Source organism: Pleurodeles waltl, chromosome 6 (assembly GCF_031143425.1).
Source record: "Pleurodeles waltl isolate 20211129_DDA chromosome 6, aPleWal1.hap1.20221129, whole genome shotgun sequence".
Lineage (NCBI taxonomy): Eukaryota > Metazoa > Chordata > Amphibia > Caudata > Salamandridae > Pleurodeles > Pleurodeles waltl.
The window spans coordinates 56,425,932-56,446,643 of record NC_090445.1 but is presented as its reverse complement, the minus strand read 5'-3'; the positions used below and the strand labels follow the sequence as shown (position 1 = coordinate 56,446,643).

Here is a 20,712-nt window from a genome sequence, read left to right as displayed (position 1 = left end):
CTCATAAATCAGACAATACCCCTTACACATAAGGCAGGGCGTCTCCAATGCAATCCTATGAGGAGGCAGCACTCACAGCAGTGAGACACTAAGTTAGGCTGTTTGTCACTACCAGGGCAGGCCACGCAACATGGCACATGTCCTTCCTTCTACATACATGGTACCTTGCCCAAAGGCTAGCTAGGGCGTACCTTAGGGGTGACTTACATGTAGTAAAAGGGGAGTTCTGGGCCTGGCAAGTACATTTAGATGCCAGGTCCCTGTGGCAGGAAACTGCCCACACAGGCTCTGCGCTAGCAGGTCTTAGATAGGTTCGACAGGCTACTTCAGTGGGTGGCGCAAGCAGCGCCGCAGGCCCACTAGTAGCATTTAATTTACAGGCCCTGGGTATAGGGATACCACTTTACAAGGGACTTATAGGTAAATTAAACATGCCAATCAGGTATAATCCAATCATACCAAATTTGTAAGAGAGAGCACATGCACTTTAGCACTGGTTAGCAGTGAAAAAGTGCTCGAGTCAAAATGTCAGCCAACAAAGGTCAGAAAAATAAGGAGGCAAAAAGCAAAAAGTCTGGGGAATGACCCTGTAAAAGGGCCAGGTCCAACAAGGATGAATGCTGGGACCGGATGTGTGCAGTAGGAAGAGGGTGCCCTTGTGGATGCAGAATGAGGTGTATGTTAGTGTGAGTGCACGGGGAGGGGAGTATCCATGTGTCTGTGGGGTGAACTGTGTGCCTTTGTGATGCAATATAAGAGGTGTGTGTGTGAGAGGTATGCCAGTGTGGGTGAAGGTGTGGTGGTATAGGTGTAGAGGAAGGTGTACCTATGTCAGTGGCGGCGAGTGGTACATTGCATAAGTGTGCCTGCAGGATGAGTACTGTGCCCGATTGAGAAGAAGCCACAAAGCACATAACAGACATGAGCTTACTACAGGTGGTCGAGCCACTGAAAGCCAGAGTCACGGTTGAGCCAGAGGCCTAGCTCTGGCTCAACCTGAGATTCTCTTGAAACTTGAAGCAGCCCATGCAAATGTTGTCAGACCAGCCTCCATATGGTGCACAGCGAGTGCACGGAGTGAGCCTGACCACTACAAATGGTGTTTTGGCTGTTCTCCCCCAAGAAATGTTTGGAAACAATGGTGCATTCTACAACACATTTGTCATTACCTCCTCCACCCAATTTCTCATACCAATACTTACACATATCAGGTGTTCCACCTCTGCTCAGACCCACGTGCCCTAGCCCTAACCAATCAAAGGATTTTTGCACTAGCCATGCCCCCTCACCACCACCCCCTCCAATCACCTTTTCCCATATCTGGGTATAAAGGGTCACAGAGCCCAGAAGACATACTGTTTTTTTTTTCCTTCTGCTTTACCCAGCTGCTTCTTATCCAGTCAAAAGGTAAGCCCTAGGAGGCTTGGCCTCCTGGGGTTGGCTGTGTACTTTTTCTATGCCTCCTTGTTTGGGTGCTGTGCTGGGCACTGTCCCTGGGGTTGGGATTTGTTTCTCACCGGTGCTGGGTTGACTGGACCTTCCTAAGGTGAGCTGTCTATATTTTTGTGCTAGTAGGTTATTCATTAGATCCGGCTTCTTGTCCAGCCTCAACAGTCCTCCAATTCCTTCAGGATTGTTTCCAGAAGAGTTTGGTCGTTTTCACCTTAAGGGTACAATGGGCTTCCATTCTGACTATTCGCTTGCCTTTTGGTTTGCCTGAGCTCCTTCCTTTGGGTTCTGGTCTCCTTTTTAGGGTCGAGCCTGCGTCGCATGCGCTTGTGCATGCGTATCACTAGCGAGAGGCTTTAGGAATTAGAAAAGGGCTCAGAGCCCCGTCCACGTCACGTCAGTGTCTTTCATTGGTTTGTGGGCTTGCCTGTTAGAATCTGCTTGCTTTCATTGGTGGAAGGCATGCATACGTCATGCCTTTTCCGGTGGTTAGCCCTCCTCGAGCGCATTGACCAAGTACTGAAAACATGCGAGGCTCGCTGGGTTTGTGGACTACTTTTTCTCTATTTTCACAGCGCGATCTCGCTTGTTTCAAGTAGTCATTACATTCACTGATGGTTATTTAAGCAATAGCGTATTAATCGACTTCCTACCCTAATTACTTAAATTAGTGCCCTGTAAGTTTGTAGTCAGTCACAGAATAAATTAAAAGTGTCTTTCGATCCAGCCTGCTCCATTCCGCTCAGTCTGCGCGCTTTTTATCCCCCGTCTTCTCAGCAGTTCTGTGTTTGCAGAATCTATTGCTTCAGGACCTGTTCTCAGCCAATGGGCATGCTTTCATCCATAAATAACTTGTAAGGGGGCGGTGTGTTTACAACAGTGTTGTGGTTTGGTTACACCATGGCCACTTGCTCAGCCCTGGCGCTTCTGACTCGGCATGTTGTGTGTTTACTGTACATTTGATGGGTTGTCTTCATTGAAACTTCGTAATGGTGAGGTAAGGCCTTTCGTTTCTAGGACACTTTAAACGGTGTCATTTTATACTTACAGAAACGTTAGTCTTTTTTTTTTATTCACGAACCTCAAAATGCCTTACTGCTGGCCAGTCTTTTTCTCTGAGAGTCGGCAAACCTAGTGTGGGGTATTGTTCATAAATAATAACACTTCTGTTCTAATCATTGCTGATCTAAAGATCAGAGGCAAAATTAGTATATAAACATATAACGTTGTGTCTGTTAAACTATAGAAAATTAAATGGAAGGGGAGATGGGGCGATGAGGGCGATGCCTGTGTCAGTTCTAAACCGGCAGAAAGGTATGTCACCTGAAATAAGCATAAATTGTATCCAAATGTTTTAAAAATCAAAATACTGGAGAAAATGAAGGCTTTTAAGAGCACAATTGCTTTCATTTTTCAATTTTCTTTCTTTAATCAAAGTTAATTCCTTGACCCCCCCCTCCTTGCAACACATACACGTTGCCTATTAGATGCTAGATGGGTTCAGAAGGTGGATCCGAAAACATTTGCAGAAGTTTCAATGATCAATAGAGCAGAATTGTAGGCAGAATATTTTACAGGTGTTTCCTCTCACTTCGGACGTAGTTGTTAAATGTCCGCTCATACAAATACTCAAGAAAAACGTTTCACTTAACCTGTCTAATCCTTTAGAAAACACCTCCTTAGATATTTTTTTTAAACGTGCGATATGGATTTTAGTAGTGCCCTTGTTTTATAGCCCTTAATGCCATTTCTTTGGATTGTATGAAACTGAATGTGGACATCTAAGGTGAAACGTCTGCAAACCTGGGTTCTCAATAATTGCCTAGGCAAAAAAGGGTTATATGTCTCAAACAAACAGTGTAGTAAGACCTTGACGAAGGATGTTCCCATAAAACACAGGGTCCTGTCTGTCGACTAGAGGGGTTGTTGCTAGAGCGATTATTGAGAAATTAGGGCTCAACTACTCCGACAAGAAATTCGCACAACTGGAACAGCAAACTATCTATAGCAAGGAAAAATTTAGTAATTTTGGGCCAGATGTAGCAAAGGTTTTTACCCATTCTGTGTCTATGGGAAAAAGTGTTCGTACATATGGCCCCTAGTCTGAATACACTGTTTATATTGTCTTTGCCCTTCAAAGAGCGAACATCAAAGTGTATGTCAATTCAAGGATGAATCGGTCATGAAAAATTAGAGTTTAACAAATTATAATTTAGTCTACGAACGCCAGAATAGAATGGCGTGATACATAGGCCCATATTTATACTTTTTGACGCTAAACTGCGCTAACGCAGTTTAGCGTCAAAAAATTTAGCGCCGTCTAACGCCATTCTGAAGCGCCATGCGGGCGTCGTATTTATGGAATGGCGTTAGCCGGCGCTAGCAGACCGGCGCTGCCTGGTGTGCGTGGAAAAAAACCACGTAGACCAGGCAGCGCCGGCGTAGGGGGAAAATGGCGTTAGGGCGTCTTAAAATGGGGCAAGTCAGGTTGAGGCAAAAAAATCGCCTCAACCCGATTTGCGCCATTTTTTTAGACGCCCAGACGCCATTTAAATGAATCCTGTCTTAGTAAAGACAGGAGTCATGCCCCCTTGCCCAATGGCCATGCCCAGGGGACTCATGTCCCCTGGGCATGGTCATTGGGCATAGTGGCATGTAGGGGGGCACAAATAAGGCCCCCCTATGCCACCAAAAAAAAATAAAAAATGATACTTACCTGAACTTACCTGAATGTCCCTGGGGTGGGTCCCTCCATCCTTGGGGGTCCTCCTGGGGTGGGCAAGGGTGGCAGGGGGGGTCCCTGGGGGCATGGAAGGGCACCTGTGGGCTCATTTTGAGCCCACAGGCCCCTTAACGCCTGCCCTGAGCAGGCGTTAAAAAGTGGCGCAAATGCGGGGTTTTTTGCCACGCCCACTCTTGGGCGTGATTTTTGCCCGGGAGTATAAATACGACGCATTTGTGTCGCCGTCATTTTTTTCGACGGGAACGCCTTCCTTGCATCTCATTAACGCAAGGAAGGCGTTCACGCAAAAAAATGACGCTATTTGCCCATACTTTGGCGCTAGACGCGTCTAACGCCAAAGTATAAATATGGCGTTAGTTTTGCGCCGAATTTGCGTCGAAAAAAACGACGCAAATTCGGCGCAAACGAAGTATAAATATGCCCCATAATCCCATTTGAATGTTAATTACTGTGTGTATCGAAAGGAAATCTTCTACCTAAATAAGTCTACATACCTTGTTCTAGACCGGGTTTGTGCATACTGGATTGTGTGACAAGCTGAAAATAACTTGTGAGCCCCAATTATTTTGTTGAATATCATGCCAGTGTCATGCTCATAATGTTGGAAAGTGTTTTTCGGTTAGGAAAATAATTTCTGCCTTTCAATATCCCTTTATATACTATAAATGGATGGGTGGGGGGTGTAAAAGCCAGTTAATGGTTGTACACTGAACAGTGTGGGCAAAGTAATGGGGACCATAATACTTATGAAATAGTAGGTCATTGGCTAAATGTGCTTTTGTACATAAAGATCTCAAATTAGGAAAATGTAAATCTCAACACAGTGTTAACTCCTGTCAACCAGCATCATTCCATTGTTTAAATTGTGTAGATTGAGGAAGAAAATACCTCTTTTTTTTCTCGCAGCTTGTCCTTAGTGTTTTTAGGTTGAGCGCGCAAGAGCTCTGGCCTGTTCTAATCTATCTGTGGGCTTTTAACTATGCCCACGGTACGCCCGTCACTTTCACTCGTCCATGAGCTTGCCTTTCAAAAATCATTTGTTATCATTGGTAAATGCTTTACGTTTGTCCCTCCTTGGGACAGTTTTGTTACCACCTTGGCCATCGACCCTGTTACATGGATAATTGTACTTTTGCCGATACATTAGACTGCAAGTGAACTTCTTTTTCCTTCTGTGGCTCTCCTTCGTGCTCATGCTCATGGCGGTCGTGGTGCTTTGAACCGGCTCGCTTATGTCAATGGTTTTACTTTTCATTTTCAATTTATGTGGCAAGAAAAGTCCAGTTAGGAATTTACAACACTAATAGCTCTATATCAAGCAAATGTGAGACCCATTGCATTGTAAATGCTTGTTTATTTTGTTGAATCCTCAGGTTCGTCCTGTCGTTCCTCCTTGGGACTTACTTCTGGTTCTCAGGGCTCTTCAATCGCCTCCGCTTGAGCTTTTGGACGCAGTAGATTTGAGGTTTCTTTCACTGAAAACTTTTTTACCGGTGGCCATTACTTTGGCCAGGAGGTTGGGAGAGCTGAGATCTTTGTCAGTCTGGCCTCCCTATTTACAGGTGTTTTCTGACCGGCTGGTTCTTAGAGTAGGTCTGACCTTGCTCCCCACAGTTGTCTCCTCTTTTCACAGTCTCCAGGAGATATTGTTGCCTTCTTTTTTTCACGATCCTGCTACTCCTGAGGAGGTTGCCTTGCACAGCTTGGATGTATTTCGGGCTGTGTCCATCTATCTCTCTCACACCAGGAGTTTCGTCAATGTGAGGCCCTCTTTGTTTCCCATTATAGGTCGGATGTTCAAGAATCCTTATCGCATGGGTCTGTAGTCTTGGCTTCCGTGACTCATTAACCATTTTTGTTCTCCTGTTTGCTGCCTTCTGGTACAATAAAGTTTGTTTCTGCAATATCCGGAGTTGGCGGCATCTGTTTTTGGGGATCAGGTTGTTCTGAGTTGGCTTTGGTATATCCTCATATGTGTAAGTATTGGGACGAAAAATAGGGTTGAGGAGGTAATGATTTAATTACTTCCCCGGTAATCTTCATTACTCCGAATGCCCCTGTTTCTCGTACCAATACTTAAGTCCCTTCCTTCCCGGATCACAACCTGTTACCTTGGTTTTTTGGGACTAGGGATATACAGGATGTCTTCTGGGCTCTGTGACCCTTTATATCCAGATATGGGATAAGGTGATTGGGCGGGAGGTGCGGGTGTGGCTTGCACAAATATCCTTTGATTGTTTAGGGCTAGGCAACGTGGATCTGAGCAGAGATGGAACACCTGATGGATTCCCATTGAAACCAGAAGAACGGTCACCCACGCCCTCATTAGCAGTAGACTGGACTACAGCAACGCACTCTACGCGGGAACAACGCCCAACCCCATAGAAAACTTCAGCCCATTCAGAGCACCTCAGCATGACTCATCCTCAACCTCCCTTGCCACAAACACATCTCAACCCACCTCAGAGACCTGCACTGGCTCCCCGTCAACAAAAGGATCATCTTCAAACTCCTGATCCATGCTCACAAGGCTCTCCACGACGCCGGCCCTGCCTACCTCAATGAGCGTCTCAACTTCCACCTCCCGACACACCAGCTCCGCTCCACCAACCTCGCCCCGCCCCCCGCATCCATCGTACCACGACCGGTGGCAAATCCTTCTCCCACCTCGCCGCCAAGACCTGGAACTCCCTCCGCGTCAACCTACGTCTGACCCAGGACCTTTTGACCTTCAGGAAGCGTCTCAAGACCTGGCTATTTGAGCAGTAGCACCCCCCCCAGCCCCTTGAGACCATACTGGGTGAGTAGCACGCTTAACAAATGATTGATTGATTGATTGAACACCTCATATGCGTAAGTATTGGTACGAGAAACAGGGTATTCAGAGTAATGAGGATTACCGGTAAGAAATGAAATCATTACACATTCACTTGCATTAGCTTTCTTTTAAAGCATAGTAGTGATGACCTTAATGTGCTTCAGTATAGCCAGACACTTAAACATTTATAATTAGACACATTTTCTTGTGTGCGGGTTATAGGACCAATTAGAAAGTCTACGTATAAAACATCAAAGTACAGTTAACACTCCCTTTCACTTAGTCACGCTATCATTGTGCCAAACAACACCGTGCATGTTGGAAAGCAATTTCTATATCAATGTATTAACAAGGAAGACAAAGGAGGAAATTTAAGTGAAGTGGCGCCCCCCTACCGCCACCATGTGTGCGGCGTATTTAAAATACGGCGCACCTTGGCGCAGGGTAGAGGGCAATAGCATCAATTTTTTATTACACTATTGATGTACTCTGCAGAGTACATAGGGATCCATTATAAATAATGGTATGCCCCTTTTTAAAGCCTTAGATTTCCTTGAGCCGTTTTTTTGCCCCGCCCTAACGGGGGAGCACCCATCTTGCATACATTGTGCCACTTTGTAAATATGGCGCAGGGAAAATGCCACTTTAGCGTCACCATAGAGCCAAAACAATAACTCTATGGGGGTGCTAAGGTGGTGCTAGGGGCTCTTAAATATGCCCCAAATTCTGGTAATCATGTCATCCTCTAATCACACCACTATGTGTATTGCTGTGGTGTACAATACATATATTCCTCAGTTACTGAATCTTTAGGTGATTAACACAGGAAAGCCTGAAGAACCAATTTAGTCCTTCACTCTGGCAATTTATTACCCCCAGAACCTCTGAGGTCTGATTAGGAAGACATGGTCCCCTCACGACTATTTGTAGGCAGGGAGTTCTCGCTGAGGGAGGGCCAGGGCCGAGTTTATCACTGATGGCTGACAGTGCAACAGTCTCTGTTGGAGCCCTTCAATGATTCCCTCCCTACCGCCCTGACAACAGTGCCCCTTATCTCTCCATACCCCCTCTTTTACATCTCTTTAATTTGTTTTATAGCACCTCTCATACCAGTGTAGGGCATCAGAGCACTTTACATCACACACACATGCATAGACAATCAATCATACTTGTGTAAATCAGGGTATAGAAAATGTTACATAAGGCAAAGGTCACTGCAGAGTGTAGGGTTTACATGTCATCCACACTGGTAGGCATTTTTGTAAGAGAGCTTGGTCTGGGGAAGCATAGGCTCAAGATTCAGAACATAACACAATAGTTAAGGTTGACTTTAATAAGAGTTTAATTCCTCCCAAACAAATCTTTTTAGCAACATCAGGATAATGAAACACTAGGAAAAACATAGCTTTCTAACCTGTACCATGCAGTTTGCATGCAGCTCTTTGATGGCAGCTCATAGCTCACTGTGCTAGACTATGACTGCAACATATGGACTGCACAGTAACAAAATAATCTCTGTGACAAAAGCAGTAACGCACTGAGCTATGCACATAGAATACTGTGCTTTGATATGCATTGTACACATTGTTTGAGGCAGGCATATGTACCTGCTGTACTACCTTAGATGAGTCAAAACAAAACTAGACAAAACTCCTATCTCTCTCCAGCAGGTACATTAATCACCATGGTTATTTTGACATGTTTATTGTTGCCTGAAAACTGCAGGCTATACAAGGAACTTTGCAGGGCTTTTAAAGCTGCTGCACTGCTACAAAACCAGCTCCCACTAACAAAACCGCCCCCTCCCTTCCAGCCTCCTGGGGAAACAGCCGATGCCCGATGCGGCCTTGAGAATAGGACGCATGGGTGAGGGGTATGCTTGTGTGGCTGCAGAGTGTGCCTTTATGAGTGCAGGGTTAGCTCTGAATGTACAGGGAGCAGTGTCTGTATGAGTCAGAGGATGGGAGGAGTGCCTGTGTGCCTGCTGGGCGCAGGGTGAGAGGTGGGCCTGTGTGTCTGTCTGCCCGCAGGGTGAGAGTGGTGCCTGTGTGTTAAAAGGTGAGTCGTGTGCCTGTGTGTCGCAGGGTGAGATGCGTACCTGTGTGACTGCAGAGGGAGGGGTGTTTTGTTTGAGTGGAGAGTGAGTTGTGCCTACGGGAGTGAAGGGTGACTGGTGTACTTCTGTGAGGGCAGAGGACCTGTTTGAGTGCAGAGTGAGGGGAGTTCTTATATGACTGCTGAGTGTTGTGGGAGGTGTGCCTGTGTGACTGCAGAGCAAGGGGCGTATTGTGTATAACTGAGCGAGTTGTGCCTACGCGAGTGAAGGGTGACTGGTGCACTTCTGTGAGGGCGGCGGTCCTGTTTGAGTGCAGGGTGAGGGAAGTTCTTATATGACTGCTGAGTGGCTAGTATGAGTACAGGTTGTACGTGTTTTCCTGCAGTATGAGCAGTGTGCCTGCATGAGTGCAGGGGTAGCATGTTAAAGTCAGACCTACTGGCATTGTCAATGCTGGTTTTATGATGGGTGTGTGGCTGTGAATACTAAATACTTTTTCTCCAAGAAATAGTGATGGTGTCATGCTTGTAATAATACAAATATTATACAAAAATAATATAATAACAACAGTAATAACATAAATTGGAATTTGATACAATACAATTACCTTCTACTACAAAGAAAAATACCAGTTACAGTAATTTCTTGAAAAGACAAACCCAGGCACAGTTCACAAAGATATATCTTTTCTAGATTAATTGTTTGCATCTTGAATTTGCACTTTGGTTCCACAGACGGTGTTAACGTGAGAAGCCTGAGGTTGAGAGGCTTCTGCGTTGTAATATTGAGTTGTACAACAGCCTCTTTGTCATTTTCAATGAGCCTCGTAGACTGTGAATGTCCTCCAGGGTTCCTGCTGCAGGTATCTTATTCAGGCAAACTTTATCAGGTTAACGAGCTACGAGGCAATAGAAATATTACAATATATAAATATATACACTTCATCATATAAAGCAAACCTGAAGTTTAAAAACAAATTAAAAAACAGAACATCAATGTACAGCACCCCCTAAACTCACTCATAGCTCTCGAAACTGAGTCCAATGGAAAGAAATATCCAATAGCCTTTTTCCATTTCAAATTGGCAATGAAGTCCAATGCCATCGATCCCGCGTGTATGTAAAGGCACCGATGTAACAAAGGACCCCTGCACTCCCTGCTGTGAGGGGGGTGAGTTCCAGGGGCCCGCTCAGCAGGGCACAATGCACGGGCAGCAGACACCTGGCCTTATGGCTCCTAACTGAATGAGGGGGGTGGCCCTTCCCTGTACTTTGAAAGGGGGCCCCCACTAGTTTCTATGCCACTGTGTAAAGGTTTCTTACCCGGCCCCATGCTCATCTATCAGAGGCGCTCGTGGGCTGCTCGGCCCCTTGCCTGAGGGCACTAAAGCCCTGTGTTGTGTTGTATCCGGGCTCAGAGCCCCTGAAGATGGAGAAATAAACAGATCATTTTGCACAAATGATTATTATTGCATCTCATGCAGGACTGGCTCATACATAGGAGATTTGAGACCTACATACAAACATCATGGATGCACGTGTGTTCAACAAGAAATGGGGTCCTTGCCACCTCCATATCTCTGGTGTTCAACTTTGAGGAAACAGGTGGTGTCCAGCCTCACCAGGGGCGGGGGGGGTGGGGGCACTGTATGACCCTCATCACACACACTGCTTGTCCAGTCCCAATGGTGGGGAGGGGCGGAAGGGGGGGGGCACAGCTGCCATTAGACACATTAGTTGTCCAGTCTTAATGGTGGCAGGCGGGGGGCGGTTATGCAGACGCTTTAGACACACTGCATGTCCAGTCACACTGGGGAGGGAGGGACTATATACAACCCCCATCAGATACACTGCTTGTCCAGTGTCACGGGGAAAGGAGGTGTGTGTACGACCCCCCACCATCGTACACACTGATTGCCCAGTGTCACTGGGAAAGGAGGGGTGTTCACGATCCCCATCGGACACACTGCTTGCTGGTGTCACTGGGAGAGGAGGGATGTGTACGACTCCCGATCTTGTCCCTTGTCAACGGGAGAGGAGGGATGTGTGTGACCGTCATCACACACACTGATTGACCGTGTCACTGGGAGAGGAGGGGTGCGTACAACACATGCCTCCTGACTGCCCCAAATTCCAGCTCTGTGCAGACCTCGCATGTTTTCTGGTTGCATCAGTGACGAGGCCATCCAGGCCAGGGCTTCCCATCTGAATCCTGGCGCTTGTAGTGATCATTCTACAGTGAGAGAACCAGGGCCACCAGCAGCTGAGTTCAAGGAGCTTCTGACAGATGAAACAAGGAGACACAACAGTTGTGCTTCACCAGGATTGTGATGTATCTGACAACAGATGCGCTAAAGCACCCCCCCCCCCCCGCCCCCAACACCGGCTCCACGTGTCAAATCCCGGGGGAGTCGTCTGGAAGTTGGCGCAACCCTGTGGTAAAGGAAGCTGCACCTGAGCAGGGCGGGAGCAGAATCAATTCTTCGAATACCTAATACTGCGCAAGGAATGATTCACCGGCACCTACATTTGGAGGCCTCTTGAGCTGAGAGTTGGACACCACAGTAGAGCTGCAGCCGTCAGAGGCTAATCAGAGCCACCTACCCCCAATGGAGTGACGTCATGTCAGTCACTGATACTGAGGGGATGTCACTGATGTGCTTGTAAATGACAGAAAATAAGGATCTGGTGGACATGCTGCCATGAAAAGAGTGAAAGATGGAAGGAGAACGTGACGAGGTGCTCACTCTGCTGTCATCGGGTGAATGAGGCCAGAGAGAGGTGTGTACTGACATTCATGTATAAGAGTCAATGTTCTGAAAGCAGAGCACAAGCCCTTTTATTAATGGAAAATGTGCCCAGGAGCAAAGAGTGTATTAATACGGCAGTTCCTGGGTGACTTGAGAAACTTTTGTTGACAGATGTAAACTCAGGGCTCCCCTCAGGAGACCGCACAGGGCAGGATGTCCCCCAAATCACATGACAAGCTATAAACTGCCTGACAACACCTGTTATTTTTATTTACAGTGCATGGATAGTAAAACACTGCGCTATGAAGCACTATATACAGGCAAGGGCCCATGATGGCGATTATTGTCACTTTGGGGTTGCCTCGGATAGGATGATGCGTGTCTGAGGCGCTGTGATTGGTTGCAAGATGAAGGTTGATGCTGTAGATGGTACTAGGGTGACCACCCGTCTGTAAATTTCACGGACTGCCCGTAATTTCACCCTGCCTTCCGTTGTCCATGATGTAAGGCTTAAGGTAATTTTAGTCTTTCACCAAAAGGACAATTGATGGCAGTGCGAAATAACACCTGCACTTGTCACAAACCAGAGCTGGCAGTACGAACCCAACAATTATATATCAGCATTGCTTATGACATATCGGCATGCATAAAACCAGACGTTGACAATGTTTTAATTGTGGAAAAAATTGGCTGCTTTATTACTGTGGACAAGCGTGCGATGAAGTATATTGAGCATGAGACTCAATCACTGCCAATAAAATTCGTACTTATGAGAATTAAAAAACATTCAGCTTATTCAATTAATAAATTCTAAATTTGCAGTGACTGCTGGGCCTTCGAGTCCTGGCCTCCGTTTGTCATGTCTCCTTTTGCCCTTCGGTTTCTAGGCAGTCCCACATTTCGCTTTTTGGAGTGGGCTCACTCCAATAGTTTGTTTTACCATGTTGTTGCAGGGGGTAGCTTCAAGTTCTTTGGATTAGGCCCAACTTGCTACCTGGCGTGTACCTATGCCCTGCCATCCGATCTGGCGGGTCTGGGTTGCGAGTGCCGTGTTCCGCTTACTCCCCTTGGTTGGCCACCTTACATCCTGCCGTAAGGCATCCCCAGGTGTGTCTTTTGTTCGCATACCCCCTTACTAGGTGTGTTTCCGATCAATTATTTGGTAAAACCTCGTTTAATTTCCACTTGCCCCTTTTGTCTGTCCAGCATTGCGACTGGATGCTTTGTTGTCTGGGTGGGAGGGTGGTGTTTTCTTTGTCCAAAGCGCCTTGTCCCAGTCACGAACTGACCCCCTCGGGAAAACGCGCACCTTAAATGCTCCCCCCTTGCACCGTTGTTTGGATTTGTGGAAACGCCATTGGGGGGTTTGAACAACGCCAAACCCCCCATTGGTTACTCTACTTTCGCACCTTTCCTCCCTTAGTCAAAAGAAAGGGGGGGTTCGCTGCCACCAAGTTGGCGTGCACCTTCCCTAAACCGGTTTGACCGGTCCCTTCCGGGCCAAGGTGGCCGTTACGCCTCCGGCCCTTTATGCCCCCTTTGGGGGCAGCCTTTGCACTTACAGTGCAGTGGCATAGAGTGGCATTGGGTAGAGTAGCATAGAGTGCAGTGGAGTAGAATGGCATACAATATAGTGGCAGAGAGTGTAGTAATGCAGAGTGGTGCAGTGTCATAGAGTGCAGAGTAGACTCGTGACATAGAGTGCAGTGCCGTAGAATGGTGCAGAGTGGAGTATTGTAGAGTGGTGCAGTGCAGAGTAGAGTATAGTGCATATACTGCAGAGTTCCGTTGATTGTAGTGATGCACAGTGCAGAGGCATAGAGTGCAGTGGCATAGAATGCAATAGTGCAGAGTAGAGTGGTGTAGAGTGCAGTGTTGCAGAGTAGACTGTCAGTGCAGTGGTGTAGAGTGGTACAGAGAAAAGAGGTGCAGAGTATAGGGCAGTGGCATACAGTGCAGTTGTTTATAGTGCACTTGTGTAGAGTGCAGAGCCATAGAGCGGCATGGGGCAGAGTAGAGTGGCATAGAGTGCAGTGGAATAGATTGTATTGGTGCAGAATGTAGTTGTAGAGAGTAGAGCGGTATAGAGTATAGTGGCAGCCAGTGCAGTGTTGCAGAGTAGAGTGTCAGCATGCAGTGATGTAGAGTGCATTGAACTAGAGTTCAGTGGTCAGATTGGCATATAGTGCAGTGGCGTAGAATAGATTGTTTCAGAGTAGAGTGCAATTGCATAGAGTGGAGAAGCATAGAATGCAGTGGCACAGAGTGCAGTGGCATAAAGTAGATTGTTTCACAGTAGAGTGAAGTGGCTTAGGGCCATATGTACGAATACATTTTCCCATTGACACAGAATGGGAAAAACCCTTTGCTACATCTGGCCCTTAGAGTGGAGAGGTGCAGGGTAGAGTGGAGTTGCATAGAGTGGCATAGAGTGTGATGGCATAGAGTAAAGTGGTGTGGAGTGCCGTGGCATGGAGTGAAGAGGTGCAGAGTAGATTAGAGTAACGTACAGTGTATTGAAGTAGAGTGCAGGGGCATAGAGTTGAGTGTTACAGAGTAAAGTGCACTAGAATAGAGTGTATTAGCTTAGAGTGCAGTGGCGTACAGTGCAGTGTTGCAGATTGACATAGAGTGGAGTTGTGCGGACTAGATTGGTGTTGCCTAGACTGAACTGATATAGCGTGCAGAGAAGCAGAGCGCAGTGGTGTAGAGAGGCGTAAAGTGCACTGGCATAGAGTAGAGTAGAGAGGAATAGCTTGAAGTATCATAGAGTGCGGTGGCATAATGTGGAGTGGTTCTGAACGGAGAAGAGTGCAGTGCAGTGGCATGGAGTGGTGTAAAGTGGAGTGATACAGAGTAGGGTGCAGTGGTGTGGAGTGGTACAGAGCAGAGTAGAGTGGAGAATGCATGGTGTGGTAACACACTGCTATTACAGACAACACATTTTTGATTGAAATGACCATTACATTTGCACAGATATGCAGTTTTTCAAATCAAACTATACTGTGCACAGAAATTGATGTGTGGAAATTGTATCACCTAATGCAATGATTTGTTTTAAATATATAAAGGTATTTGTTTCCAGCACAGTTCAGAATTAACACAAATGTGCTTCAGTTGTACTCCTTATTCTGATATATTCCGAAGTTTATTTAAATGTTCTCATGTGATAGAAAAAACTCTTTCTTAACCCCAGTTTCCAGCAAGAATGTTGCATAAATCCTCTCACTTTGAAGTCAGAGAAAGAAAAGTAAATACTAAGTTCCCACCGAAGACAGAGCCGGACATTTGACTTTGTTCTTTGAACGCACAGCAAATTTGATGAGATAAGAACAAGATTTACAGGCCTGTTTACAGAAAGGGAGCACTTGGAAGGATACTGTAAATAAGGTTTTAGCAAGGGAAGGGACAAACTCAAGCTGCATAGCCTAAAAAACAAATAAAGCCAGCAAATTGAAACCAACAAAATGTGAGTTACAAACCAGAAGGCAAATGGCAAGCAACAGGTGGAATGCATTCACAAGGAAGCACTATGAATGTACTTAAAGTGACAGCTGTGGGATACTTTGTGGGGAAAGTCCAGTATATTAGTCCAGTCCATATCTTGCAGAGGTTTGGCCACATAAATCACCCAGGTAGTATGACGGGAAGACCTGGAGTGGTTTCCATGTTGCAGGAAAGATCTGTACACCCATTCTATCAGTTTGCCACCAGTTCCTATGGTGTAGAGCTTCTGGCACTCCTCTTGTAGGGCTAATGCTAGGTGGCAGACACAAAATAGGGCATTTAATGATTATTTAAAGTGGTTGTAAGTAAGGAGTTGACGGGGTTGAAGATGGTAGTCTGCCACAAGGGTTTGGAAAATTTAGTAGCTCCCGGTCCAGAAACAAAACCCCGAATTTGAAGATACCTGCAGCATGCCATTGATGGAGTTGCTCTGAGCACAGCTGTCCTCTGCAAGTGGGAAGGCTTAGCAAAGGTAGTGCAGGAACATAAGGTTCATTTGTGTCAGTGAGTTTACAGGTTCTAGCAAGGCAAGAGAAAGCTGTGCATGATAACCCCAGATGGTGTTCTGTAGAATGGTCAGTAGGAAACAATGAGCAGTGCATTAAGCCTTCCTTAAAAGACTTTACTGGTCAACCCATCTCATGCAGGGAGGTGGGCAGAAAGCCAGCGAGCCACCCATTGGACCTGTACAGCTGAATAGTAGCATTCTAAGTCCAGAAGACCTAATCCACCCTCAGTCACGGGTAGCTTTAGCGTGGAAAGAGCTACCCGATGGCGCTGCAGTGTCCAAATCAGATGTGTGGCATGTCTGAAGTAGGAATGAAGGACGAGCAGGGGAAGGTTTGCAAAATAATACTATCATTGGGTTCGCACACCATCTTCACTAGTGTTACGTGGCCCACTATAGAAAGCAGAAGAGAATACCAAAAAGCAAACTGGGGTTGAAGGGACTGTGATGCTCTGCAGAGATTTCCACCCTGCAAATCAGTGGGAGAATGGTAGGTATTAATCATAAGGTATCAAAAGGTAACTGGTTCCCAGTTCCCTCTGAGCACTTATTGTATATAAAGGGGAAAACAGTGCCATATGCTAAAGAAACACTAATTACATTTTACAACTCTTACATTTTGTTTGGGCAATTTACATTCCAAATATTTTGAATATTCTATGTGTACTTGACACTTAGGGATAACCCAGATCACTAGTTTGGCTTTTACTCCATTTCAAAACAATTTAAATACATGAACAAAGCAGGCAATTGCCTTTCACAACTTTGCAAGGGGTCTGGCCCCCCCTTCACAAGCACGAACAGTGGACCATTGCACCAGAAGAGTTTGCCACGGTGGATGGGTGTTGCTTGTTCAACCACTTGACAGTGCCTCTTCTGTTTCTCTCCTGTGTGCAGAGACAACTCTCCAGGTACCCAATACCTTCCATTAGTCTTGGTGGACCCATCGTGCCTGATTTTAGGAATTGTCCCACCTTGTTCTTCTCTTCCTTATTTATCCAGTTCTTGGCAACAACCCCTTGAATCACTTGCCGTGGATCTCCTGTTTCATCCTCCTCTTTTATTATATTTGATTGGTAGTCTGGGCTCCCATTTCTGAGATATTTGTAGAGTCCCCAACATGCACTCTAGTGCTGTGAGACTACAGACAAGTTGTGGGTACCTCACATCCCGACATTAGGTGTGAGACTGTCGCCCACAACCTTTTTTTTTAGGTTGCAAGTCGAAGGGCGGTTGGGGTAAGCCAGATGTTTTTGTTCAATTTGGTTAAATTAGCATAAGGTTAATTACCTTAATGTTTCCCAAACTGTTTGCCAGGGGTTTTAAAATGTTCAGAAACATAATCAAAATGTTGCTGTTACTTTCTCTTCAAGAAACATTGGGTAGATTTGGGTAGGGGTGATGGCTTTGCCGCAGTACTGAAGGGCATTCATTTACTACTGAACAGGGAGGTAAGTGACATCTGAATGTAGCATACCAGGAGGCAATCACAAAAAGACCACAGTGAATAAATAGAGCTATGTGAAAAAAGGGTAAATAAATGCACTGACAACATAGTGAGGCGTGGCCTCTCTTGCGTGTGCCTGTAAAACTGACATTTATTCTTGAATTTTTGTCCTGCATTTTTACCCTTTGTCCTGAATTTTTGTCCTGAATATTTACCCTTTGTTCTGTATTTTTTACAGTCCGGTCCAGAATTTGCTTCAATGCCAGGTGGTCACCCTAATGGTCACATGTTAGTACCTGGGGTGTTGATAGTGATAAGGTTGGTTCTTGGCCTCTGTAACAAATAATTATTTCAGCAAGAGGGAGTTGTAAGTTTAATGTAGGAAATGTAACCCAAGGAGAGCAGCACGTACCATAAGTGAGAGACCACAGGAACTGACGTCACATTCCTGTCAGCTCCTTATATCCCTACAGGTGCGATCTGAGCTCCAGCCATGGACAATACACAACAGTAAACAAACACTGTATATATTTATAAACATAGCATCTTGTCCTGACATCCTATGTGTGACAATGAACTCCAGTGTGTTACGTCACCTTATAACACCCTCTGACCTCTGCTTCTCTCTTACAGCTGAGGTGACCCTGGATCCTGACACTGCGAATCCCTGGCTCGTCCTGTCCGAGGACGGAAAGAGCGTGAGAGATGGAGACAGAGCACAGTATCTGCCCAACACCCCCCAGAGATTCACGAAATACATCAATGTCCTGGGGAGAGAGAGGCTGAGGTCCGGGAGGCATTACTGGGAGGTGGGGGTGGGAGACAAGACAGATTGGGAGCTGGGGGTGTGTGACGAGGCTGTGAGCAGGAAGGGTGAGATCACACTATCACCTAAGAACGGATTCTGGACAGTGTGGCTCAGAGATGGTGAATACAAAGCTCTCACTACCCCCATGACCCTCCTGATCCCCCGTGTGCCCCCCAGGACTGTGGGTCTCTTCCTGGACTATGAGGCAGGCAGGCTATCGTTGTACAATGTGGATGACCGGTCTCTGCTCTTCACCTTCTCCAGGGCCTCCTTCCCCCCAACCCTGCGGCCTTTCTTCAGTCCAGAGACTAATGGGGGAGGGAGGAATGCGGGGCCGCTGCGGATCCTGCCAGTGACAGGATGGGAGTGAAGAGACCCTCCGCAGTGCCCGGCCGGGTGAGGGGGGGGGCGGAATATGGAATTATTCATGTTTTTGGAAATGGCCCATGAAATGTTCCCTGCCTTGTGCTCATGATTTCACACGTTTCACCTCAGCCTTCCTCTTCTGTGAGCTTTTTATAGTTAAGTGTGAGGTGGATGTAGGGAGGGCCATCACCCCCCCTCGCAAATCTCCAGTGTATGTACAGCATTGATGCTGTGACCCCTGAACCCTGCAGCATTAGTAGATGGGCTCTGGCTGAGCCTGGTCAGGGGGGATTGTTACTTTGATGATGGACAAGGAGAGCTCCTGTGTGAGGACAAATGAGGGCTTAAGACAGGGACATTGTCATTGTATGATCACTGGGGGATGGAGGTGGGACTGAAACTCACACATTCTACAGCCCCAGTCACTCCTCCTCAGGAGGCTCCTCAGCCACCTAGCAGTAATAATGCTGATGCAGTTGTGCTACAGTAATTATTCCCGCTTCTTAGCACGTCTTTTCCCTTCATAGCACTGCTCCTAATTTGCCTGCTGCAAACCACAAGGCTTAGCGTATAACTCACAAGTTTGTGTTTTTAGGTGAATAGCTGTGTTGGTTCCTGCTTTTGTCACAGAGATCTTGCAGTTTATGAGCTACAATCCTTCTAATATAGCACAGCGAGTTATGAACCATTACAATGGACTTAATTGCAAACTGCAAGAAATACGTTTAGACCCACAATGCTTTTTCTCAGTGTTTCATTATTGTATGCTAAAATGGTTCCTTTGGGTAATAATAAGGAATTATTAGTACAGACAGCCCTCTTGTCCTATGCAACAGTTCATGCACATTGATTTACACTCTTGTATGAGCTATTGTCTTTGTTTAATGTGCATGAGATGCAAAGCGCTTTGACACCTTACAATGGAACGAGTAGTGCTCTAAAAGAAAAAAAATGCAAAATAAATGAGTAAGTGCTTTTTAAATTGTTTGTTAGTGTAATTACTCTTGCAGACAGATACTTCTGACATTCTAACTGTGCATGGCTATTTCTTACAAACAGGGTTGAACAAAGTCAAAAACCTGCCTCTAAAGCATAGTTGTGCTTAAGAACTTCTAAACTGATACCGAGTTATGTGCCTCTGATTCCCTCCATTGTAGTGGCATCTAAGTGTCAGGCTACAGATCGCTCTAGGCAGGATGAGCCCCATTGCATTGGGATCCAGGTATCGAGCCCCAGAAATGGATGCAGGAGCAGGTTGTGTATAAATCCAGGACAATTAGTTGTTATTTCATAGCAGAATCATATTGAATGAGCCTGAAGCAGGTTATTAACTGGGAATTTATTGATCTTTAGTTCATATTGTTTAGTACTTTAATGGAAAACAAAGATACACCAAGAGAAAAAGACCATGGAAGGCCAAAGACTTCCTCTCATGAGAACTAACCTCGATGAACAAGGTCTATTTCCATTGATGAAACCTAACCCAGGAAGTCTTGAATCTGTTCCTCTTTGAACCTCAGAGTCTCTTCCTCTCATAGAAGTTAGCATTCTCAGATGGAAAGTTTTTAAAATACAAAAGTGATAAGCCTGCTCAAAGTCACACATATACCCCTTTAGTGCTAAAACATTAAAATGGACTGAATCAATAAAGACAATATCCAGTTCAAATAGCCTCACCTCTAATATATGAACAGAAAGTGCCCAGCTGTCTCTCTCTCTCTCTCTCTCTCTCTCTCAAGTTAAGTCACCTTCCCTAGAGACATTAGCTTCAATGCCTCGGTTATCAGATAACTTTCTGTTTCCAACATAGTTAAATCCAACTTTTGAAGCAGAGACCCTGGAAGGTCATCAATCATCACATAAAGAATTATGAAACAGTGCCAACCTCGGATCACCTTTACCATCATCCTCTTATCATCAAATTAATCCATTCAATAGTAGCACCCCACTCTAACCACTGGTTGGAGGCTAGCTTTCTATGCAGTGTGCAAAACCAGCAAACTATACAGAGGATCTGGGCAACCACATGTTGGTTTCCAGAGGTAAGAATTAGACCACCTAATGCTCCAATTTTTAAGGTAGCTGGTCGAGCAGTTAGGGTAATCCAGGAGATGTGCTAAGCATTTGCTGTACTCACAAATCCAATCATGCACCACACACACTCAATGAATAACTCAAGACCAGATTTTATAAGAATACTTCAGACATTTATATAAATTTTAAGGCCAAAATCTTTAAGATACGTTAAGTACTTTTGTTGT

General features: G+C 45.7%; 1 protein-coding gene across 1 annotated transcript in view; it reads left to right on the top strand.

Annotated features, from left to right (window-relative positions):
- Positions 1-19,449, top strand: part of LOC138299187 (E3 ubiquitin-protein ligase TRIM39-like) — a 132,199-nt gene extending 112,750 nt beyond the window's left edge. The window contains exon 8 of the mRNA XM_069237284.1: positions 17,911-19,449. Coding sequence (XP_069093385.1) covers positions 17,911-18,455 — 545 coding nt within the window. The 3' untranslated portion in view covers positions 18,456-19,449. The remainder of the gene's footprint in view (positions 1-17,910) is intronic.
- Positions 19,450-20,712: the final 1,263 nt, after the last annotated feature.